Here is a 26660-nt window from a genome sequence, read left to right as displayed (position 1 = left end):
AGAGAGAGAGAGAGAGAGAGAGAGAGAGAGAGAGAGAGAGGGGGAGAGAGAGACAGAGACAGCGAGAGAGAGAGAGAGAGAGAGAGAGAGAGAGAGAGAGAGAGAGAGAGAGAGAGAGAGAGAGAGAGAGAGAGCGATGGGGAGAGAGAGACAGAGACAGCGAGAGAGAGAGAGAGAGAGAGAGAGAGAGAGAGAGAGAGAGAGAGAGAGAGAGAGACCGACAGTGTGAAGCTAGTTTGTGAAAGCAACAACAACCTCCCAGACAGCTTCAACATGTTTTCTTCTGTCTGTGAAATCTTTCCCCAAAACCCATAAGAACTGTTTAATAATATTTTATTACGAGTTGATCTCATCAATAGGTTTTTGTAACTGGCTCGATTGTTACTGACGAATAATTGCTGTGGGAAACTGTTATTTCGTGTCACCATTCAAGCCCAGTACCCACTTTAGCTGGAATGCACCGGTGGCTATTCTGTTGCCCTGATGATCTTCAGTTAGAGCAGGATACTATGATAGCTTGGCGGTGCAGACAGACAGACTCCCTGTGGGCGTCTTCGTGCCGTCCCGATCGTGAACCCAGTCACACAGTCTTCCCAGCTGGGATTGTTTCAGTAATTAGAGAAGATCTGGGGGCGTTGTATTCACAAAGATTCTCAGAGTATTGAAGTGCTGATATAGGATCAGGTCCTCCCTGTCCATAAAATGATGATAATCGAACAGTCTAAAGGGCTAAACTGATCCTAGATCAGCACTCGTACATGTACATAATGTACGTGTTTTCTTCCCTGAAGCCTTATGCAATCCATAATGCCTCTGGGGGAAGATGTGTTGAGACTTGACAGAAAGATTCATTTTCCATGGCCGAGAGTGTTTCCTACACCGATGATGATGTGCAATAGTTTTAGAACACTGCAATCTGATTGGCCGAGGCGAATGTCGAAACTCAGCGTCACCTTTGTTGTTTTTCACCAACTTATTCCCCTGTGTTCTGCTGTTGTTCTGCTGTTGTTCTGCTGTTCTGCTGTTGTTCTGCTGTTGTTCTGCTGTTGTTCTGCTGTTGTTCTGCTGCTGTTCTGTTGTTCTGCTGTTGTTCTGCTGTTGTTCTGCTGTTGTTCTGCTGTTGTTCTGCTGTTGTTCTGCTGTTGTTCTGCTGCTGTTCTGTTGTTCTGCTGTTGTTCTGCTGTTGTTCTGCTGTTGTTCTGCTGTTGTTCTGCTGTTGTTCTGCTGTTGTTCTGCTGTTGTTCTTTTGTTGTTCTGCTGTTGTTCTGCTGTTGTTCTGCTGTTGTTCTGCTGTTGTTCTGCTGTTGTTCTGCTGTTGTTCTGCTGTTGTTCTGCTGTTGTTCTGCTGTTGTTCTGCTGTTGTTCTGCTGTTGTTCTGCTGTTGTTCTGCTGTTGTTCTGTTGTTCTGCTGTTGTTCTGCTGTTGTTCTGCTGCTGTTCTGCTGTTGTTCTGCTGTTGTTCTGCTGTTGTTCTGCTGTTCTGCTGTTGTTCTGCTGTTGTTCTGCTGTTGTTCTGCTGTTGTTCTGCTGCTGTTCTGCTGTTGTTCTGCTGTTGTTCTGCTGTTCTGCTGTTGTTCTGCTGTTGTTCTGCTGTTGTTCTGCTGTTGTTCTGCTGTTGTTCTGCTGCTGTTCTGCTGTTGTTCTGCTGTTGTTCTGCTGTTGTTCTGCTGCTGTTCTGCTGTTGTTCTGCTGTTGTTCTGCTGTTGTTCTGCTGTTGTTCTGCTGTTGTTCTGCTGTTGTTCTGTTGTTCTGCTGTTGTTCTGCTGTTGTTCTGCTGTTGTTCTGTTGTTCTGCTGTTGTTCTGCTGTTGTTCTGCTGTTGTTCTGCTGTTGTTCTGCTGTTGTTCTGCTGTTGTTCTGCTGTTGTTCTGCTGCTGTTCTGCTGTTGTTCTGCTGTTGTTCTGCTGTTGTTCTGCTGTTGTTCTGCTGCTGTTCTGCTGCTGTTCTGCTGTTGTTCTGCTGTTGTTCTGCTGTTGTTCTGCTGCTGTTCTGCTGTTGTTCTGCTGTTGTTCTGCAATTGTTCTGCTGTTGTTCTGCTGTTGTTCTGCTGTTCTGCTGTTGTTCTGCTGTTGTTCTGCTGTTGTTCTGCTGCTGTTCTGCTGTTGTTCTGCTGTTGTTCTGCTGCTGTTCTGCTGCTGTTCTGCTGTTGTTCTGCTGTTGTTCTGCTGTTGTTCTGCTGTTGTTCTGTTGTTCTGCTGTTGTTCTGCTGCTGTTCTGCTGCTGTTCTGCTGCTGTTCTGCTGTTGTTCTGCTGTTGTTCTGCTGTTGTTCTGCTGTTGTTCTGCTGTTGTTCTGCTGTTGTTCTGCTGTTGTTCTGCTGCTGTTCTGCTGTTGTTCTGCTGTTGTTCTGCTGTTGTTCTGCTGCTGTTCTGCTGTTGTTCTGCTGTTGTTCTGCTGCTGTTCTGCTGTTGTTCTGCTGTTGTTCTGCTGTTGTTCTGCTGCTGTTCTGCTGTTGTTCTGCTGTTGTTCTGCTGTTGTTCTGCTGTTCTGCTGTTGTTCTGCTGCTGTTCTGCTGTTGTTCTGCTGCTGTTCTGCTGTTGTTCTGCTGTTGTTCTGCTGTTGTTCTGCTGTTGTTCTGCTGTTGTTCTGCTGCTGTTCTGCTGTTGTTCTGCTGTTGTTCTGCTGTTGTTCTGCTGTTGTTCTGCTGTTCTGCTGTTGTTCTGCTGCTGTTCTGCTGTTGTTCTGCTGCTGTTCTGCTGTTGTTCTGCTGCTGTTCTGCTGTTGTTCTGCTGTTGTTCTGCTGTTGTTCTGCTGTTGTTCTGTTGTTCTGCTGTTGTTCTGCTGTTGTTCTGCTGCTGTTCTGCTGTTGTTCTGCTGTTGTTCTGCTGTTGTTCTGTTGTTCTGCTGCTGTTCTGCTGTTGTTCTGCTGCTGTTCTGCTGTTGTTCTGCTGTTGTTCTGCTGTTGTTCTGCTGTTGTTCTGCTGTTGTTCTGCTGTTGTTCTGCTGTTGTTCTGCTGTTGTTCTGTTGTTCTGCTGTTGTTCTGCTGTTGTTCTGCTGTTGTTCTGCTGTTGTTCTGTTGTTCTGCTGCTGTTCTGCTGTTGTTCTGCTGCTGTTCTGCTGTTGTTCTGCTGTTGTTCTGCTGTTGTTCTGCTGTTGTTCTGCTGTTGTTCTGCTGTTGTTCTGCTGTTGTTCTGCTGTTGTTCTGCTGCTGTTCTGCTGCTGTTCCTCTTACAACCAGCGGGGGAAAATAGGACAACTGGGTGAAGGGTTACTTTAGGACAAGTTCCTTTCTCTCTCTCCTTCTCCTTCTCTTTCATGCTCCTCTTCCTTCTCTCTCTTTTCCTCCTCTTCCTCTGTTGTTTTGGGTTCCTTTTTGGCCCTGCATGGACGGTACAGTCTGTATCTCTGTATCTCTGTATCTCTGTATCTCTGTATCTCTGATGGTGGTTTCAGGGACATTCTGTATGTTGTGCTATACAAGGGGGTTTCATGTGTCTGGGAGAGTCCAGATATTATTTTCCTCCGTTTCTTTAAGTATAGGGATGTAGCCCTTGAAAAATGATATGCTACAGATGGTTTTTTACATTTTTTATTTCACCTTTATTTAACCAGGTGGACTAGTTGAGAACAAGTTCTCATTTACAACTGCGACCTGGCCAAGATAAAGCACAGCAGTTCGACACATACAACAACACAGAGTTACACATGGAGTAAACTAACATACAGTCAATAACACAGTAGGATCTTCATTTGAGGCCGTTTGCTACAGCAGGAAAATAATCCTTCAGCAACAGGAAATGTGAATTATTATGTGGATTATAATTAATGGACGTTGTTGTAGGGGTTGATACATTTTTCGTTTGGGCAAATCAAGTCTGAAATTTCAAAGTGAAAATCCCAAATTTTAGAAGCCTTTTTATAAATCAAATACACTACAAGTTTGCATTATTTCCTGCCCATCAACAGAAGAGTGAACAAATTAAATCCTACATTTGTATCTACAGCAGGCATAGATGGGGGGGTTCTGTACTTGTATATGGTGCTGTGTGACCACTTTTGCTGACTATACAAAAAAACAATAAAGTATATATATGTATGTATGTATATACTGTTTGTTTTCTTGAGTTACCTTGATCCCCTCGCCCTCCCCCTCCCCCTCCCCCTCCACTCGTGTTTTTCTAAACACACAAACACCAACCACTCGTTGGTCACTGGGACAGACTGCTGCTGCAGCAATGAAGAAACATTAGAAACGTGTTGAGTTTCAAAAACATGTTCCAGCCCCCAACCCCCCACTCTGTCTCCATGGCCTGGAGCCCTGTCTCCATGGAGGAGCAGGGTGAAGCGGGGTGGAGCGGGGTGGAGCGGGGTGGAGCGGGGTGGAGCGGGGTGGAGCGGGGTGGAGCAGGGTGGAGCGGGGTGGAGCAGGGTGGAGCAGGGTGGAGCGGGGTGGAGCAGGGTGGAGCGGGATGGAGCGGGGTGGAGCGGGATGGAGCGGGGTGGAGCAGGGTGGAGCAGGGTGGAGCGGGGTGGAGCGGGGTGGAGCGGGGTGGAGCGGGGTGGAACAGGGTGGAGCAGGGTGGAGCAGGGTGGAGCGGGGTGGAGCGGGGTGGAGCGGGGTGGAGCGGGGTGGAGCGGGGTGGAGCGGGGTGGAGCAGGGTGGAGCGGGGTGGAGCGGGGTGGAGCGGGGTTGCGTGTTGTCATGTTATTGAACAGTCATGTTATGGAGCTTCTCAGCATGTTGCAGTGTGTGCTCAGTAACAAACTGTTTCCCAGGTGTTAACCAGTGGATGTTCCTCTTACTCAGCCAGACCACATATAGAAATGGGAGTAGGATTCATGTTGTTTTTATTCACGGGACTATGAGATTCAGTTGGGATGATTTAGAATGTTCCCTGCACTGCAGCACTGGTCAAATGTGTATATTTATTTTTGAATGTGCTGCAAAGTGGATATAACTGCAGTGTCAGGCATATTTCAGAAATCTCACAGATATCTTCCATTACATAGGTTATTGTTACTGTAGATGATTGCAAACACACTTGCTGCTTGGCGTCGCCTGTGCTGTATGTTCTTTATTACACACACACACACACACACACACACACACACACACACACACACACACACACACACACACACACACACACACACACACACACACACACACACACACACACACACACACACACACAAACACACACACACACACACACACACACACACACACACACACACACACACACACTGCTCAGCTCCTACTCCCATGTAGTGTAGACGCAGTTTGTGTTAGCCTGATTCCAGATCTACACTTTATGTGCTTTAGTTAACTTCTGTATTGTAAAGGAGCTACAGCACAGATCTGGGACCAGCTAACTGTGTGTTACCAGCTGACAACATATCCACAGATCAAGCCATACATCCCCCCTACCCCTTCCCTCGCACTCCCCCCCTTTCCTTTTCCCAAACCGCTAAACACCATACACTCTTTTACAAGTATAAACAATGAACAACCCTCCCACCCCAGCCCCTTTTCCTCTCCTCCTCCTCTCTCCGTCTCTGTCTGGCTGAGTAGCCTGTCTCTGTTCCTTGGCAGACTGACCAGAACAGATAAGCTCGGAGGTATTTCTAATTTAATGTGCGTGTAATGTGATGTGTGTGTAATGTGATGTGTGTGTGTGTAATGTGATGTGTGTGTAATGTGATATGATGTGTGTGTAATGTGATGTGTGTGTAATGTGATGTGTGTGTGTGTAATGTCATGTGTGTGTAATGTCATGTGTGTGTAATGTCATGTGTGCAACAACATGGTCGTTAGAGGGTCCTGTAAACCTTATTCAGGTCCGACTGCTGCCTCTATCTGCACCAATAATAATACATACTTCTGTCTGCACCAATAATAATAATACATACTTCTGTCTGCACCAATAATAATAATACATACTTCTGTCTGCACCAATAATAATAATACATACTTCTATCTGCACCAATAATAATACATACTTCTGTCTGCACCAATAATAATACATAGTTCTGTCTGCACCAATAATAATAATACATACTTCTGTCTGCACCAATAATAATACATACTTCTGTCTGCACCAATAATAATAATACATACTTCTGTCTGCACCAATAATAATAATACATACTTCTGTCTGCAATAATAATAATACATACAATAATAATAATACATACTTCTGTCTGCACCAATAATAATAATACATACTTCTGTCTGCACCAATAATAATAATACATACTTCTGTCTGCACCAATAATAATAATACATAATAATACTTCTGTCTGCACCAATAATAATAATACATACTTCTATCTGCACCAATAATAATACATACTTCTGTCTGCACCAATAATAATAATACATACACCAATAATAATACATACTTCTGTCTGCACCAATAATAATAATACATACTTCTATCTGCACCAATAATAATAATACATACTTCTATCTGCACCAATAATAATAATACATACTTCTATCTGCACCAATAATAATAATACATACTTCTATCTGCACCAATAATAATACATACTTCTATCTGCACCAATAATAATAATACATACTTCTATCTGCACCAATAATAATACATACTTCTGTCTGCACCAATAATAATAATACATACTTCTATCTGCACCAATAATAATAATACATACTTCTATCTGCACCAATAATAATAATACATACTTCTATCTGCACCAATAATAATAATACATACTTCTATCTGCACCAATAATAATACATACTTCTATCTGCACCAATAATAATAATACATACTTCTATCTGCACCAATAATAATAATACATACTTCTATCTGCACCAATAATAATACATACTTCTATCTGCACCAATAATAATAATACATACTTCTATCTGCACCAATAATAATACATACTTCTGTCTGCACCAATAATAATAATACATACTTCTGTCTGCACCAATAATAATACATACTTCTGTCTGCACCAATAATAATACATACTTCTATCTGCACCAATAATAATAATACATACTTCTATCTGCACCAATAATAATACATACTTCTGTCTGCACCAATAATAATAATACATACTTCTGTCTGCACCAATAATAATACATACTTCTATCTGCACCAATAATAATAATACATACTTCTATCTGCACCAATAATAATACATACTTCTGTCTGCACCAATAATAATACATACTTCTATCTGCACCAATAATAATAATAATACATACTTCTATCTGCACCAATAATAATACATACTTCTGTCTGCACCAATAATAATACATACTTCTATCTGCACCAATAATAATACATACTTCTATCTGCACCAATAATAATAATACATACTTCTATCTGCACCAATAATAATACATACTTCTGTCTGCACCAATAATAATAATACATACTTCTATCTGCACCAATAATAATACATACTTCTATCTGCACCAATAATAATAATACATACTTCTATCTGCACCAATAATAATACATACTTCTATCTGCACCAATAATAATAATACATACTTCTATCTGCACCAATAATAATACATACTTCTGTCTGCACCAATAATAATAATACATACTTCTATCTGCACCAATAATAATACATACTTCTATCTGCACCAATAATAATAATACATACTTCTATCTGCACCAATAATAATAATACATACTTCTATCTGCACCAATAATAATAATACATACTTCTATCTGCACCAATAATAATACATACTTCTGTCTGCACCAATAATAATAATACATACTTCTATCTGCACCAATAATAATACATACTTCTGTCTGCACCAATAATAATAATACATACTTCTATCTGCACCAATAATAATACATACTTCTATCTGCACCAATAATAATACATACTTCTGTCTGCACCAATAATAATAATACATACTTCTATCTGCACCAATAATAATACATACTTCTGTCTGCACCAATAATAATACATACTTCTGTCTGCACCAATAATAATAATACATACTTCTGTCTGCACCAATAATAATAATACATACTTCTGTCTACACCAATAATAATACATACTTCTGTCTGCACCAATAATAATACATACTTCTGTCTGCACCAATAATAATAATACATACTTCTGTCTGCACCAATAATAATAATACATACTTCTGTCTGCACCAATAATAATAATACATACTTCTATCTGCACCAATAATAATAATACATACTTCTATCTGCACCAATAATAATACATACTTCTGTCTGCACCAATAATAATAATACATACTTCTATCTGCACCAATAATAATAATACATACTTCTATCTGCACCAATAATAATACATACTTCTGTCTGCACCAATAATAATAATACATACTTCTATCTGCACCAATAATAATACATACTTCTGTCTGCACCAATAATAATACATACTTCTGTCTGCACCAATAATAATACATACTTCTATCTGCACCAATAATAATACATACTTCTGTCTGCACCAATAATAATAATACATACTTCTGTCTGCACCAATAATAATAATACATACTTCTGTCTACACCAATAATAATAATACATACTTCTATCTGCACCAATAATAATACATACTTCTATCTGCACCAATAATAATAATACATACTTCTATCTGCACCAATAATAATACATACTTCTATCTGCACCAATAATAATACATACTTCTATCTGCACCAATAATAATAATACATACTTCTATCTGCACCAATAATAATACATACTTCTATCTGCACCAATAATAATACATACTTCTATCTGCACCAATAATAATACATACTTCTGCATCATCATGGTGATGTGACAAGTGACAATTGTCTTTTTGATAATGCTTTATCTTGAATACTTGATTTCTGACATGCATAACATTTTGGCACTGTATCAACAGTGGACTAATGAACAAAATACCAAAAAATAGGTTTTGACTGGATTCTTCCTTTAAGTGCCTTGCTCAAGGGCACATTGACATGTGTTTCACTTTGTCGGCTGGGGGATTCGAACTAGCAACCATTTGTTTACTATCCCAATGCTAACCGCGAGGCTACCTGCCACCCCCACTACACTCTAGAATTTAATTGTGTTTAGCATTAACCTAATAAGTAAGTAGCCAAGGCAGCGTGAGGCAGCTTGATGTACACACCCTGGACAGGACAGTCTATCGCAGGCCCTTCCATTAGCCCTGATGTAATGTACAGTGATGCTGTATTAAGAGGGAGAGAAAAGGGAGATACCTAGTCAGTTGTACAACTGAATCATTTCAACTGCAATGTGTCTTCCGCATTTAACCCAACCCCTCTGAATCAGAGAGGTGCGGGGGGCTGCCGTAATCAATACCCACGTCTTCAGCGCCCGGGGAATAGTGGGTTAACTGCCTTGCTCAGGGACAGAACGGCAGATTTTTACCCAAACGGGAAGGTGCGACAGATTGCAGAACAGACACGCTGAACGTCCAGTCAGTGTCTGTTGAGGTGTGGTCGTTGTCATTGTATCAGAGAAGTTGATAGGCAAGGAGAGAGGGGTCATAGTTCATTGTGATAGTACATGCCTTTCACCTTTTATGACACGTCACGCCAGTTGCAGCACAATGTGTGTTACTGTAACCTCCACCACACCCACACACACACACACAGACACGCACACACACACAACCCCCACACACACACACCTTCTTCGCCCTCTTTCTATTTGTCCATCCAACTTATACCACTATATCTATCTGTTTCTCAGTCTCTTTCTCCCTCTCTCCTTACGTCGTTATTTATAGTGCCATCACCGCTACCTGCTATATGTGTCCAATGCTCTCACTGTCACTGGTTGCTGTTATAAAGCCTTCAAAGGCAAGAACAGAGCAGAGCAGAGGGGGAATATAGTGTAGCTGTGCACTGTGCGTCTCCCTTTGTGCATTGTTAGCAACAATTCTATACTGACTTGGTGAGAATTGTATGGTGAGAATTCCTCCAGTCTGCAGTGTTGTTTATTGTACTGGGAATCACCATTGTATTCCTCTGTTGTTCTCAGTAGCCTGATGTAGCAGAGAGCAGTGGAGGACATGAATGGATGGAACACAACGCCCAGTGTGAATTGAATTGTGTTGATCTCTGTAATGTTTCTCGCAATTGGATTCCACAAGTCCCTATCTTACAGTGTCACAGTAAAAACACCTGGTACGACAACTCCACCGCCACTGATCGCAAGGCACTACGGCGGGTGGTACACACAACCCAACGCACCCCTGGGTGCTCACTGCCTGCCCTCCAGGACACCTACAACACCGGGTGTCTCAGGAAGGCCAAGAAAGTCATCAGGGACCTGTTCTCCTCGCTTCCATCACTCAGACGCGCACAGTACAGGAGCATCATGGCATCAACTTGAAACGTAAAATAACTCATATTTAATAGATAATAACAGTCTCTCTGTCTCTCACAGTGTTGTTGACGTGGGTGAACTGCTCCAGTGTGCGATGGGCCACCAGAGTCCAGGACATCTTCACAGCCGGCAAGCTGCTGGCCCTGGCTCTCATCATTATCATGGGCATCGTGCAGATCTGCAAGGGTAGGACCAGGTTCAGTGTGTGCGTGTGTGTGTGTGTGTGTGTGTGTGCGTGCGTGCGTGTGTGCGTGTGTGCGTGTGTGTGTGTGTGTGTGTGTGTGTGTGTGTGTGTGTGTGTGTGTGTGTGTGTGCCAATATGTGTGTGTGTGTGTGTGTGTGTGTGTGTGTGTGTGTGTGTGTGTGTGTGTGTGTGTGTGCGTGCGTGCGTGTGTGCGTGTGTGCGTGCCAATATGTGTGTGTGTGTGTGTGTGTGTGTGTGTGTGTGTGTGTGTGTGTGTGTGTGTGTGTGTGTGTGTGTGTGTGTGTGTGTGTGTGTGTGTGTGTGTGTGTGTGTGTTGTGTGTGCGTGCCAATATGTGTGTGTGTGTGTGTGTGTGTGTGTGTGTGTGTGTGTGTGTGTGTGTGTGTGTGTGTGTGTGTGTGTGTGTGTGTGTGTGTGTGTGTGTGTGTGTGTGTGTGTGTTTTGTGTGCGTGCCAATATGTGTGTGTGTGTGTGTGTGTGTGTGTGTGTGTGTGTGTGTCCCTACACATTCTCTCTCTCGATCCAGAGACACAGAGTCACATCCCATCACTGGGTCACTGGGGACGCAAAGTCTGGGCCCCAAATGGCACCCTATTCCCTATATAGTACACTACTTTTATTCAGAGCCCAATGGACCCTGGTCAAAAGTAGTACGCTACATAGGGAATAGGGGTGCCATTTGAGACGTTGCCATAGCCTCCCTCTGGTAAAACTCACAGAGCTAATAGGGTTTTAATGTAGTTTCCATCCCAGCGTGTCTCTGTGGTTTAGTTATCATAACAGTCGTGAGGCTCAGTTACGAGAGAGACGGATAGAGACAACCGTGACAATAGGGGTGTGGACACAGAGAGAGGAGAGGAGAGGAGAGGAGAGGAGAGGAGAGGAGAGGAGAGGAGAGGAGAGGAGAGAGAGGAGAGGAGAGGAGAGGAGAGGAGGGAGAGGAGAGGAGGAGGGAGAGGAGAGGAGGGAGAGGAGAGGAGAGGAGAGGAGAGGAGGATTCTGAGTGTTGGTGTTAGAACATAATGGGTGAGAGAGTATGGGAGCGTCACTCACCAGAGAAAGATGGAAGGGGAGAGGGAGAGAGAGAGAGAGAGAGAGAGAGAGAGAGAGAGAGAGAGAGAGAGAGAGAGAGAGAGAGAGAGAGAGAGATGGTTAGAGAGAGAGAGAGAGAGAGAGAGAGAGAGAGAGAGAGAGAGAGAGAGAGAGATGGTTAGAGAGAGATGGTTAGAGAGAGAGAGAGAGAGAGAGAGAGAGAGAGAGAGAGAGAGAGAGAGATGAGTTGGTTAGAGAGATGGTTAGAGAGAGAGAGAGAGAGAGATGGTTAGAGAGAGAGAGAGAGATGGTTAGAGAGAGAGAGAGAGAGAGATGGTTAGAGAGAGAGAGAGAGAGAGAGAGATGGTTAGAGAGAGAGAGAGAGATGGTTAGAGAGAGAGAGATGGTTAGAGAGAGAGAGAGAGAGAGAGAGAGAGAGAGAGAGAGAGAGAGAGAGAGAGAGAGAGAGAGAGAGCGAGAGAGAGCGAGAGAGCGAGAGAGAGCGAGAGAGAGCGAGAGAGAGCGAGAGAGAGAGAGAGAGAGAGAGAGAGAGAGAGAGAGAGATGGTTAGAGAGAGAGATGGTTAGAGAGAGAGAGAGAGAGAGAGAGATGTCATGTTCATATTGGCATGCCAACGAAAAGGTGAGCCAGGGGAAAGAAGACAGACAGATGGGTTGGGCTACAAAGCAGACATGTTGTACAAACAAATACTCTGTCTGTCTGTCTGTCTGTCTGTCTGTCTGTCTGTCTGTCTGTCTGTCTGTCTGTCTGTCTGTCTGTCTGTCTGCGTGCCTGCCTGCCTGCCTGTCTGTCTGCTTTTACACACCTCCTCATTGTTACACCATGTGTGACCTGGCAGTTTGTTATTTGATCTGCGTTGTTCTAACAGCAGTTGACCAACTTCAAACAGATGAACATTTCCTCCCAACCCAACATAATCGTAATTCTAAAGCCTCTGGTCTTCTTCTCCACCAGGAGAGTACTATTGGCTGGAGCCAGCGAATGCCTTCGAGCCCTTCCAGGAGTACGACGTGGGACTCATAGCCCTGGCCTTTCTACAAGGCTCCTTCGCCTACGGGGGATGGAACTTCCTCAACTACGTCACTGAGGAGCTGGTCGACCCCTATGTGTAAGACACTACCATTAGTAGTGCCTCCCAAATGGTGCCCTGTTCTCTTTGTAGTGCACTACTTTGGACCAGGGCACATAGGGCTCTGTCACTACGTCACTGAGGATCTTGTTGACCGCTACGTGTAACACATATCAATTAGTACACGCTTGCCTCCCAAATGGCACACTGTTCCCTTTAGGGCGGCAGCGTAGCCTACTGTTTAGAGCGTTGGACTAGTAACCAGAAGGTTGCGAGTTCAAACCCCCGAGCTGACAAGGTGCAAATCTGTCGTTCTGCCCCTGAACAGGCAGTTAACCCACTGTTCCCAGGCCGTCATTGAAAATAAGAATGTGTTCTTAACTGACTTGCCTGGTTAAATAAAGGTAAAATAAAAAAATAAAAAAATTATAGCGCAGTGTTTTATAGGGCACCTAGGGCTCTGGTCATAAGTTATGCACTAAATCAAATTGTATTTGTCATATGTGCCGAACAGGTTACCTTCCGTGAAATACTTACTTATGGGCCCTTAACCAACAATGCAGTTCAATAAATAAAGTTAAGAAAATATTTACTAAATAAACTAAGGCAAAAAAATGTTATAAAAAGTAACACAATAAAATGACATAACAATAATGAGGCTATATATCTGGTACCGAGTCAGGTTAGTAGAGGACATTTGTACATGTAGGTAGTGGTAAAGATAATATATATAATATGTTGTACATGTAGGTAGTGGTAAAGATAATATATAATATGTTGTACATGTAGGTAGTGGTAAAGATAATATATAATATGTTGTCATGTAGGTAGTGGTAAAGATAATATATAATATGTTGTACATGTAGGTAGTGGTAAAGATAATATATAATATGTTGTACATGTAGGTAGTGGTAAAGATTATATATAATATGTTGTACATGTAGGTAGTGGTAAAGATAATATATAATATGTTGTACATGTAGGTAGTGGTAAAGATAATATATAATATGTTATACATGTAGGTAGTGGTAAAGATAATATATAATATGTTGTACATGTAGGTAGTGGTAAAGATAATATATATAATATGTTGTCATGTAGGTAGTGGTAAAGATAATATATATTTTACTTATTTCTCCCCATCCCTCCATTCCTCTCTCTATTCTAGGAATCTTCCTCGCGCCATCTTCATCTCCATCCCCTTGGTGACGTTCGTCTACGTATTCGCTAACATCGCCTACGTCACTGCCATGAGTCCTCAGGAGCTGCTGGCCTCCAACGCTGTTGCCGTGGTGAGTAGCTCCACCCACCACCCTATCAGAAAGAATACCGACGTGCTCTGGGTTTATTCATAGTCAGTATTGCAAAAGGCCTCTGGCGGCCCCTTCTGGTCACTAAGAGTTAATGCACTTCAAATTAAACTGAGTATTGAAGCGTGTAGTAGCATCACAGTAACACAATCAATAATTATCAATCTTCCACTCTTTTTTCAATTTTAGTATATAAACATGTTTGTGATATTTATGTAGCTATGCATCAGTTCATTGAATGTCTGAGTGTGTGTTTAACCATCTCTTCCCCTCCCTCCCTCCCTCCCTCCCTCCCTCCCTCCCTCCCTCCCTCCCTCCCTCCCTCCCTCCCTCCCTCCCTCTCCTCCCCCTCCCTCCCTCTCTCTCCTCCTCCATCTCTCTCTCTCCCTCCCTCCATCTCTCTCCCCTCCCCCTCTCTCCTCTCCCTCCCTCCCTCCCTCCCTCCCTCCCTCCCTTTCTCCCTCCCTCCCTCTCTCTCTCCTCCCTCCCTTTCTCTCTCTCTCTCTCTCTCTCTCCCTCCCTCCCTCCCTCCCTCCCTCCCTCCCTCCCTCTCTCTCCCCTCCCTCTCTCTCTCCCCTCCCTCCCTCCAGACTTTTGGTGAAAAGCTGCTGGGAGTGATGTCATGGATCATGCCCATCTCTGTAGCTCTGTCCACCTTCGGAGGGGTTAACGGATCCCTCTTCACCTCCTCACGGTCAGTGTCAACATCCCTTTAACAACCAGGGTTTATCTGCTGATCTCTCCTTTAACAACCAGGGTTTATCTGCTGATCTCTCCTTTAACAACCAAGGTTTATCTGCTGATCTCTCCTTTAACAACCAGGGTTTATCTGCTGATCTCTCCTTTAACAACCAGGATTTATCTGCTGATCTCTCCTTTAACAACCAGGGTTTATCTACTGATCTCTCCTTTAACAACCAGGGTTTATCTGCTGATCTCTCATTTAACAACCAGGGTTTATCTGCTGATCTCTCCTTTAACAACCAGGGTTTATCTACTGATCTCTCCTTTAACAACCAGGGTTTATCTGCTGATCTCTCCTTTAACAACCAGGGTTTATCTGCTGATCTCTCCTTTAACAACCAAGGTTTATCTGCTGATCTCTCCTTTAACAACCAGGGTTTATCTGCTGATCTCTCCTTTAACAAGTTTCTGTTGCAGATTAAATTGGTGTTCATTCTGATTATCTCTCTCTCTCTCTCTTTCTCTCTAACAGGTTGTTCTTTGCTGGAGCCAGAGAGGGCCACCTCCCCAGTCTTCTGGCTATGATCCATGTGAAGCGCTGCACCCCCATCCCTGCTCTGCTCTTCACTGTGAGTACCAACTCTGTCCTTCTCTATCTCAGACTGTTTACCAATTTCCCTGTCCACGCCACAAATATAAAGTTCAATAGACGTTAAACTGACGTCTGTGCCCAGTGAGAAGCTTCTAGCAAGCAATCTGATACCCTCTAAACTCTCTCTCTCTCTCTCTCTCTCTCTCTCTCTCTCTCTCTCTCTCTCTCTCTCTCTCTCTCTCTCTCTCTCTCTCTCTCTCTCTCTCTCTCTCTATCCGTCTCTCCCTCCCTGCTCCAGTGTCTGTCCACCCTGCTGATGCTGTGCACCAGTGACATGTACACCCTCATCAACTACGTGGGCTTTATCAACTACCTCTTCTACGGGGTCACTGTTGCCGGGCAGATTGTGCTGCGCATCAAGCAACCCGACATGCACCGACCAATCAGGGTGAGTTTCCTAGGAGACCCATTCCTGACATTGGGTTCTATTAAGTTCTACAGAGGCTAGACTTTCTCCCACGTTTTTATTTGACCTTTTTGTTATGTTCTCAGTGTTTAGTCAATCTGACCCTAGGTATTCGAGGGCCTAGTATATGCATTCTTATTGTGGTTTGCACAATGACTGACTCCACCATCTGTCTCTCTCCCTCCTACAGATCAGTCTGGCATGGCCTGTGATCTATCTGTTGTTCTGGGCCTTCCTGCTCATCTTCTCCCTGTACTCTGAGCCCGTGGTGTGTGGCCTCGGTATGGCTATCATGTTGACTGGAGTACCTGTCTACTTCCTGGGTGTCTACTGGGACAACAAGCCCGCGTGCTTCAACACCTTCGTTGGTAAGGCAGTCTCGTTCTAATTCCTACAACTTGATTTATTTATTTAACCTTTATTTTAGCAGGCAAGTCCGTTAAGAATAACTTCGTATTGACAAGGATGGCCTGGAACTTCCTTAAAGGTAGACTCGGCAATATGACAGAGTTTCAGAAAGTAAACATTATAGTGGGTCAAGTTCCACAACAACTAAGAGCGTTGAGGTGCGAGGCTCAACTTCTCCGCCGTTTTGGTGCCCTGGCTACCAGAGTGTGTGCGACTGTGTGAGAGCGAAGTCTTGCATCTCGCTCATCTCAATATCTGCGGTGCTGCTCGTGGCAATGTTCAACTTTCAAAAGCATTGTTATTATTATTATTCAAATGACTTGCTTTCTTGTCACGTGACATTATGGATGTTGATTCACAAGATATCACTACTAACACGGATTCTTCTTCTGACTCGTGTCTCTTTTCCCTTATGACTCCTTACACTGTATTAACTTTCTTGGCTTCTCTCTGTATCTACTGGGCGTTGTACTCTAGACTGGTATCCTAACCTCTCCCCTTCTCTCTCTCCAGCCAAGATGACCTACCTGGGCCAGAAGTTCTGTGTGGTGGTGTATCCAGGGGAGACGAAGGGAGGCGAGGAGGCAGGGAGCGGGGAGGAGTGCGAGCAGTTGAAGGAGTCGCGGGCTCCTCTCTCGCAGGAGGACGGCGAGACACAAAAGTCTGCAGACTGCTGAACACACACCTTGACTAACCCCCCAACACCCAACGCCTCACCATACACACACAGACACACACACACGCAGAGAAACACACTCTCATTGAGGTAGTCAACGTTTCAGGTATATCCCTATGGCAGAGGGGAGTTAACACCCACACACTCACAGACTTGGAAACATTCAGTGACACACACCGTTATTTGAATGTGTTCAGAAGTCTGATTGTAGCTTTGTTTCAATCACGAATGCTGTGCCAAATAGAGAAACGGAGGAGATGGAGGTGGGAGGGGGTGGGAGGAGGTGGGAAGGAGGAGGAGATAAACGTTTAGTGGAGAGGGGAGATTATAGAACTATATCTGGTCATTACATGTTAGTGTGCCTCCTTTCGATGCTGCTTACTGTAGAAGACATATCCAACCTGTCATCCTCACAGATACACACCTCTTCATCCCCTAGTTTTTTTTGTTTTTTTTACCCACTTGACAATAATACGGATTCCTCTTTCTCTTCCCCCTCCTCTTCTTTTTCATCTTCCTCCTCTTCCTCCACACACTCCCTGCACACTTTCATTAGTGAGAGAGTGGCGCCCATTTTAAAGTACTCGTAATGTACTGTGGCAGATTCATCATCAATATTGCTTGTGTCAGTTTGCATTTCTTTTTTGACACCTTTTGAATTTGCCTTGTTTTACTGAAAACACACCAAAGCTGGATTTTTTGATCGTCAAAAACATCAAATTAATATCAATTCATTTCATGTTCAATGTCAAATACACTAAATACTGTCTGTGTTTTTTAATTTTAACAACTGTGATTCCAAAATGTATTTTATATCTGTGATAATTGTTTATATCATGTGTCATTGTTATTATTTTAGTTTTATTATGTTAGTTTTAGTGTGTGGTTTTTTTCTATTCAACATCATGCAACAGCGGAGATATACATTTAAGAGCCTATGGGGTTCAGTGCCTGTCAGATCCTTGCCTGGTACTCTTTTATCGCTCTAATTCTGATATATTCTGTACTTAGGTATTGGTCTATTTTTGTTATCATTGATGTTGACAGATTATTTTATTCTGATATTTTTAAAGAGCTAAGAAAACATTTAATGGAAAAGAATTGTGTGGCCATTTTGAATATTCCACTTTGACTCAGTGACTTCATTTTACTGGACACCTGAGAAAGATTTCATTAAAGACAGACAATCAACTCAGACGGACCGCCTGCTCCATGAAAGAGTAGCAGTACAGACTGACTACAGTGCTAAACCTTTACAGATACTAACAAACAGAGAAGTCCAATTTGTAAGTCGCTCTGGATAAGAGCGTCTGCTAAATGACTTAAATGTAAATGTAATGTAATGTCTTGAAAAATATAAGGGTAGGCTAGCAGACTCTGAAGAGCATTTTGAGTAGGGTTCTCCGCAATATTGACCAGACATGCACAAACTCACATGCACACAAACACACGTGAACCTCCGCGGAGAGAATTGACACAAGTTTAATCATGTGTAGCTAAGCGTACTGTAATGTTGTGAATGAAGCCAACCAGTAGTGTTCCTGTGTTTTAATGTCAATGTCTATCATGAGGTTAATTCAGTATTTTTTGTAAATTAAAACAGATCTATAAATCCACTCTATAAACGTTTGATAGTGCTTTATTTAGGGGTGTTTTAATAAATATAATTGATCATAATATAAAAACACTCATTGGCGTAATTTACATTTTAGCAGGCGCTCTTATCCAGAGCAATTAGAGTGAGCTCAAAGGCACATCGACAGATTGTTCACGTAGTCGGCTCAGGGATTCGAACCAGCAACCTTTCGGTTACAGACCCAACGGTCTTAATTGCTAGGCTACCTGCCCGCCCTATAGTGGAACACATGGTACATGAAATACATGTACAGTTACATGTGGTGTTAAAGCCTTCAGGGATTTAAATGTGCACCCCTGTATTAACCAGGAATGATATGTTTATTGTCAGGGAACTGTAATGTATACATATATGGTTGTGTGGCCCAGTATACCCACTATGTCCTTGCTATTGGCCCTTTGGAACAGACACACACACTCCTCTTCTTCTACAGTTTGTATGACCAGTTTGAGGCATTCTCAGGACATTCTGACTGCTTTATCATCATGCAGCCAATGAACATTTACGACTATATAAGGGCTCGATTCAATCCGTATTGCGGAAGTTCAGTACTGTAGCTAAACGTCAATGAAAAGGCACTGTTCCCCACGTTCGCAGAGACTGTGTTCACGGTAAACACTGTGTATGTCGGCTCAATCGGAAATTACTTTTAAACTTAAATCACGGATTGAATTGAGCCCTTGGTATGTTTCTATAGAGGGGTGGCTTCCTGGGAATCAACCAATTTATCTTAAGACCTCTGTCAAGGGCAGTGAAGATGTCATTCCTCTACACGTCTTAATCATTCATACACACAGACACAAATAATCCCACTAAAATCACATTACCTGACCATTGGACATAACGTTAATGATCACACAGACACAAGAAGAATGTCATGGATGCAGTTGCAAACACGGATTTGGGTCTTAGACACACATACTTTCCAGTATATGACAGGTCAGTGAAGGTAATATGTACAGATACAGGTTTCTGATAAGTCAACCAGTTTGCATGTTGCTCTCTGCAGTGCTAACACAAGTCAAAGGTCATGGTATGGATTGTAGTCTGTGTTGTCCATGGGAAGATTTAAGGATCACACGGTTCAGAGGTGGAAGGTCGAGTTCCAAGGTCGACTACGTTGCGGATGTTGCCTTCCCATCAACCGATGGTTGTGTGTTAAGCCATCAAATGGTCCTTGGGGCATCAGATTGCTATGTGATACAGTGGGGAGAACAAGTATTTGATACACTGCCAATTTTGCAAGTTTTCCTACTTACAAAGCATGTAGAGGTCTGTAAATTTTATCATAGGTACACTTCAACTGTGAGAGATGGAATCTAAAACAAAAATCCAGAAAATCACATTGTAATGATTTTTAAGTAATTCATTTGCATTTTATTACATGACATAAGTATTTGATACATCAGAAAAGCAGAACTTAATATTTGTTATAGAAACCTTTGTTTGCAATTACAGAGATCATATGTTTCCTGTAGTTCTTGACCAGGTTTGCACACACTGCCGCAGGGATTTTGGCCCACTCCTCCATACAGACCTTCTCCAGATCCTTCAGTTTTCGGGGCTGTTGCTGGGCAATACGGACTTTCAGCTCCCTCCAAAGATTTTCTATTGGGTTCAGGTCTGGAGACTGGCTAGGCCACTCCAGGACCTTGAGATGCTTCTTACGGAGCCACTCCTTAGTTGCCCTGGCTGTGTGTTTTGGGTCGTTGTCATGCTGGAAGACCCAGCCACGACCCAGCCACGACCCATCTTCAATGCTCTTACTGAAGGAAGGAGGTTGTTGGCCAAGATCTCACGATACATGGCCCAATCCATCCTCCCCTCAATACGGTGCAGTCGTCCTGTCCCCTTTGCAGAAAAGCATCCTCAAAGAATGATGTTTCCACCTCCATGCTTCACAGTTGGGATGTTGTTCTTGGGGTTGTACTCATCCTTCTTCCTCCAAACACGGCAAGTGGAGTTTAGACCAAAAAGCTCTATTGTCGTCTCATCAGACCACATGACCTTCTCACATTCCTCCTCTGGATCATCCAGGTGGTCATTGGCAAACTTCAGACGGGACTGGACATGCGCTGGCTTGAGCAGGGGGACCTTGCGTGCGTTGCAGGATTTTAATCCATGATGGCGTAGTGTGTTACTAATGGTTTTCTTTGAGACTGTGATCCCAGCTCTCTTCAGGTCATTGACCAGGTCCTGCCGTGTAGTTCTGGGCTGATCCCTCACCTTCCTCGTGATCATTGATGCCCCACGAGGTGAGATCTTGCATGGAACCCCAGACCGATGCTGATTGACCATCATCTTGAACTTCTTCCATTTTCAAAAAAATGTGCCAATAGTTGTTGCCTTCTCAACAAGCTGCTTGCCTATTGTCCTGTAGCCCATCCCAGCCTTGTGCAGGTCTACAATTTTATCCCTGATGTCCTCTCTGATCTTGGCCATTGTGGAGAGTTTGGAGTCTGTTTGATTGAGTGTGTGAACAGGTGTCGTTTATAGAGGTAACGAGTTCAAACAGGTGCAGTTAATACAGGTAATGAGTGGAGAATAGGCTTCTTAAAGAAAAACTAACAGGTCTCTGAGAGTTGGAATTCTTACTGGTTGGTAGGTGATCAAATACTTATGTCATGCAATAAAATGCAATCATACAATCATCATACAATGTGATTTTCTGGATTTTTGTTTTAGATTCCGTCTCTCACAGTTGAAAAATTGCAGACCTCTACATGCTTTGTAAGTAGGAAAACCTGCAAAATCGGCAGTGTATCAAATACTTGTTCTCCCCACTGTATGTTAAACACCTATGCAGACGTTGTGAGATCTGGCATGTAGTCAGCCTGGATTTAGGCCTATATTGTAGCTCTGAAAGGTCTACCATGTAGTCAGCCTGGATCTTAGGCCTAAACTGTAGCTCTGAAAGGTCTACCATGTAGTCAGCCTGGATCTTAGGCCTAAACTGTAGCTCTGAAAGGTCTACCATGTAGTCAGCCTGGATCTTAGGCCTAAACTGTAGCTTTGAAAGGTCTACCATGTAGTCAGCCTGGATCTTAGGCCTATACTGTAGCTCTGAAAGGTCTACCATGTAGTCAGCCTGGATCTTAGGCCTAAACTGTAGCTTTGAAATGTCTACCATGTAGTCAGCCTGGATCTTAGGCCTATACTGTAGCTCTGAAAGGTCTACCATGTAGTCAGCCTGGATCTTAGGCCTAAACTGTAGCTCTGAAAGGTCTACCATGTAGTCAGCCTGGATCTTAGGCCTAAACTGTAGCTTTGAAAGGTCTACCATGTAGTCAGCCTGGATCTTAGGCCTATACTGTAGCTCTGAAAGGTCTACCATGTAGTCAGCCTGGATCTTAGGCCTAAACTGTAGCTTTGAAATGTCTACCATGTAGTCAGCCTGGATCTTAGGCCTATACTGTAGCTCTGAAAGGTCTACCATGTAGTCAGCCTGGATCTTAGGCCTAAACTGTAGCTCTGAAAGGTCTACCATGTAGTCAGCCTGGATCTTAGGCCTAAACTGTAGCTCTGAAAGGTCTACCATGTAGTCAGCCTGGATCTTAGGCCTAAACTGTAGCTTTGAAAGGTCTACCATGTAGTCAGCCTGGATCTTAGGCCTATACTGTAGCTCTGAAAGGTCTACCATGTAGTCAGCCTGGATCTTAGGCCTAAACTGTAGCTCTGAAAGGTCTACCATGTAGTCAGCCTGGATCTTAGGCCTAAACTGTAGCTTTGAAAGGTCTACCATGTAGTCAGCCTGGATCTTAGGCCTATACTGTAGCTCTGAAAGGTCTACCATGTAGTCAGCCTGGATCTTAGGCCTAAACTGTAGCTTTGAAATGTCTACCATGTAGTCAGCCTGGATCTTAGGCCTATACTGTAGCTCTGAAAGGTCTACCATGTAGTCAGCCTGGATCTTAGGCCTAAACTGTAGCTCTGAAATGTCTACCATGTAGTCAGCCTGGATCTTAGGCCTAAACTGTAGCTCTGAAAGGTCTACCATGTAGTCAGCCTGGATCTTAGGCCTAAACTGTAGCTTTGAAAGGTCTACCATGTAGTCAGCCTGGATCTTAGGCCTATACTGTAGCTCTGAAAGGTCTACCATGTAGTCAGCCTGGATCTTAGGCCTAAACTGTAGCTCTGAAAGGTCTACCATGTAGTCAGCCTGGATCTTAGGCCTATACTGTAGCTCTGAAAGGTCTACCATGTAGTCAGCCTGGATCTTAGGCCTAAACTGTAGCTCTGAAAGGTCTACCATGTAGTCAGCCTGGATCTTAGGCCTATACTGTAGCTCTGAAAGGTCTACCATGTAGTCAGCCTGGATCTTAGGCCTATACTGTAGCTCTGAAAGGTCCACCATGTCTTTGAAAGTTCCGTGACAGAGATGTGTTTTGTGCCTTTATATAACTAGATGTCACATGACATACTGTATGGAAAGTCACCACGGAAAAAAAGTGATGTTTTATTTATTTAAAGTGGGAGTGTTATCCTCTTTATGGACATACTGTAACCGTGCTTCGTTATCTCATTACCATCTCAGTTACCTCAGCTGCATTATGGCTTTACTATTACAACAGGATGACATCATGACGCTTACACACATGGTCGACCGCTTTCTACTGTAGGCATTCATGGTAACCCAATGTTAAACCCAATCTGTAGCTTTTGTGTATTAATACTGAGGAATAACAGGCATAGCACTTAAACACGGTATCCCCTTTTGCTATTTCCATCAGTTGAATAATCATCTTTTAAACAATTATGCAATAATAATGATAATGAGAAATCATTATAACGTAGTAATAACATAGTAACATTGTAATAACATTGTTTCAGAGATAATGGTAATCTCAGAGTTCTGCTTGGTCACACAATCTGATTTTAGATGAGATGTAGGCGCTTTTATCCAACATTTTTACGTTTACATTTTGAAAGTTGAGACTAAGCGGTTCTATCCGCATTTTTATCAACATTTAGTTATTGACATTTAGTCTTGTTCAGTTCAATGTTCTCTACCTATATAGTACTCTAAATACCCCAAATCACGTTGTTAAGTTCAAAAGAATACAAGATAAATATAGCTGACACCATTCAAACCAATGTGTGTTCGGAACATTAACGCCAATTATCTCACAATCATCTTTTTACAGATAGAACCATATTATACATACACAATCATTGCAGAAATGTACATTTTAGAAGACGGTCTTATACAGAGCGACTTACAGGAGCAATTGGGGTTAAGTGCCTTGCTCAAGGGCACATCGACAGATTCTTTACCCAATCTGCCAGGGGATTTGAACCAGCAAACTAACGTGCTACCTGTAATCCACTCTGATAATTGTTGTCATAACGAACAATGGATGGCTAAAGCACAGACTACAGACAGAACTAGACTACTCAACCACTGCCTTATCTAAACTGTTAAGCCAAGCAGGCAGCCTCTGCCGAGTCCTTGCCTGCCTTTACCTGGACCAGACAGAGGCCTGCCGGCCTTCAATGTTGGTTCAGGAATACACAGCAGTAGCCTTGCTGTGTGTTGCATTGCAACATAGAAATAAAATAGGTAGATTATGTACTTTATCAATATATACTGTATAATGTACAACACACCTCAGTAATTCATTGGCCACATCCTGTCTATGCTTGACTTGTTTAAGCCACACTGAACATTGCGTTCACCAACTGGAACAATGGTGAGCGTGCAGCATTCAGTCTGGTAAGGTTTAACCAGGCTATGTCTTTGAAATAGATCAGGGGTGGGCAAACGTTTTGGCTCGAGGGCCACATCGGGATTTTGAAATTCAATGGAGGACCGCATTTTTGGGGGACCAGTTGGGCCTCCCGAGTGGTGCAGCAGTCTAAGGCAATGCATCTCAGTGCTTGAGGCATCACTACAGACCCGGGTTTGATCCCAGGCCGCGTCACAGCTGACTGGGAGACCCCTGAGGCGGTGCACAATTGGCCCAGCATCGTGAGGGTTTGGCTCTCAACCTTCGCCTCTCCTGAGTCCGTACGGGAGTTGTAGCAATGGGACAAGACAGTAATTACCTATTGGATACCACGACATTGGGGAGAAAAATGGGGTAAGAATTTGTTTTTAATGATAAATTAAATAAAAATGTGTCTTGTGGGCCCGATTGAAGTGCCCGGCGGGACGGATTTGACCCCCCCTTGCCAGAGATAACGATAGAGGCCTCTTGTGGACAAAAGTATTAACATGGGCAGTGCCATTGAGGGCTTCTACCAACTTAATGTAGTCAACCGGGTGGGACTTCCAACTTCATTGGCTTATCCCTCCTGGTGACCCTGTTGGAGTTATGTGGTTGGCCAAATCGACCGTTAAGCCCTATGCAGTTCTGGATATCTGAGAGGATTGGTGCAACTTCCACCTAGCCTATCACAGTGGGAGGGTGAGCTATTACCATATTTCTTACACCAGTCAAATCATAGGGTGTTGGGGTCGATTTGAGATTAGGCCTTTGACTGTAGGTGTCAGTCCCACCACCTACCTTATTGTACATGAGTGATGCAAAAAGTGTGACGCAAAAAGTTTTTCTTGACCACGTGAGCAGACCGAGAAACTCAGAGCCCTACTTAAACATACTTCAAAGAGAACTGTTTAACTTTCTACCAACATCCTGTCTCTTGTGGATTATTTTTGTGAGTTCCAGCATGAATGTACTTAGCTACAGTAACAAGAGATTATTATACTGGGGTAAAATAAATGTTGTTGACTGGTGTGGTGTTTGAATCCCATAACATTAAACTAAACACATCATTAATGACAATGCAACATCCATCGCGAATAACTGATGTTTTAATGACAAACTAAACCATTACATGAATCTATCTCTACAGAATAATACTTTCTCACACTTTCACGCATTGTAAACGTAACATCTGCATCAGTTTGATGCTCTCAAACGAGGAAGGGACAAGAGAGAGTGCTGACATGGCGATCCTCCCAACACAAAAGGACAACACCTCGTTACAGTTGTAATATGTCTCAGAGAAGGTCTACATTGGCCGGTTCCAAGGGGATAGAGCTGAAGTTGCCCACAATCACTGATCCAAGGTCCGTTTTGCATTTGTCGCCCATAACGATTACGGTTTGGATTTGAGGAGGGTTAAGCTGATCCTAGTGCCTAAGGGCAACATCTAACCGGGGCTAAGGCAAGCGTGGTGGTTACAAGGCGAGAAGAAGGCTCGTGGGACAGTGGAGGACCTCTCCTCCTCTCAGTGCCAGGACCAGATGTAGTACAGAACCTCCCTGGATCTTGTAGTCTGCCGCTGTCTTTTCATCGTTCCTGAGGGAAAGACACAGTGGGAAAAGGGGGTTGTTAGGAAGAATGGGACAATATCATTTTCATGTCTGTTGTTATCTGACCACTGACTAAAGTATGTCTGTAGAGGTGTAGTATACCTAAGGCAAATGGGCTGCCTCCCACATTAACAATGTGCCAGTGCTGTTGCCCTAGGACTGGGATTTCCGAAACATATAATCTTTTTTTATTTTCCTCATGATTAATTCCAAGATATTGCCTCTGTGGCTTACATCTGTTTGCCGCTGTAGATCAACCTCTGCTGTTGAGGAGGGATCCCCTCTTTCTCCTCTACTCGCTCCTTGATCCGCTCCACCTGACAGAGACAAACAGAATACACACAATGAATACATAATATCAGTGCATGGTGTACACACACAAACACACACATCAGGAACAAAGGGAATACTGGACAAAGTACATACATACATACATACCTTGTCTGTGGGCTCTATGTCAATCTCAATTTCCTTCCCTGTGAGGGTCTGAGAGAAAGACAATTAGAAAATACTTAATCATGTTCAGGATTATCTATTATTTGACCACTCATAACCAGCATAAGACAGTTACTTATGATCTATGTAGCCATGTAAAATGTCAGGTTATTCGATTCTTATTTTATGGACCCATGTAGGTAGCTAGCTTGCTACTGATTGTATGCACTGGGCAGCTGAATTAAAAGCAAAAACTAGCTAATTTGCTAGTGGCTGAATATCCGTGTCTGACGTTCTCTTACCTTGACTTTAATCAACATTTTGACTTATTTTGTTTTCTAAACACATTAATGATATTATAACTGATATGGTATCTGTGTAATAGCTGCTAAATTTGGTTTCCAGTTCACAACATAAGCAAATTTCTACACCAATTTTCGATTGCGAAAATGTCCTGTGTTTCTCAAAGATAGGTCCCACTAT

The 26660-nt window shown here is 43.1% G+C and overlaps 1 protein-coding gene and 1 pseudogene across 1 annotated transcript; one reads left to right on the top strand and one right to left on the bottom strand.

Annotated features, from left to right (window-relative positions):
• LOC118373535 (large neutral amino acids transporter small subunit 2-like) overlaps positions 1–18413 on the top strand; it is a 28485-nt pseudogene extending 10072 nt beyond the window's left edge.
• Positions 18414–25220: 6807 nt separating this feature from the next.
• LOC118373538 (NEDD8) lies at positions 25221–26653 on the bottom strand. Its single transcript, XM_035759691.2, has 4 exons — positions 26480–26653; positions 26181–26228; positions 25977–26059; positions 25221–25728 (listed from the first exon to the last, which is right to left on the bottom strand). Exons 1-4 carry the CDS (start codon positions 26495–26497, stop codon positions 25608–25610), a joined length of 270 nt encoding a protein of 89 aa, XP_035615584.1. The 5' UTR covers positions 26498–26653; the 3' UTR covers positions 25221–25607.
• Between the last annotated feature and the right edge of the window lie 7 nt (positions 26654–26660).

The sequence above is a fragment of the Oncorhynchus keta genome, chromosome 35 (assembly GCF_023373465.1).
Source record: "Oncorhynchus keta strain PuntledgeMale-10-30-2019 chromosome 35, Oket_V2, whole genome shotgun sequence".
In the NCBI taxonomy this organism is placed as follows: Eukaryota; Metazoa; Chordata; class Actinopteri; order Salmoniformes; family Salmonidae; genus Oncorhynchus; species Oncorhynchus keta.
Note: the sequence above shows the minus strand (reverse complement) of the source record. Positions and strands in the feature narration are given on the sequence as shown.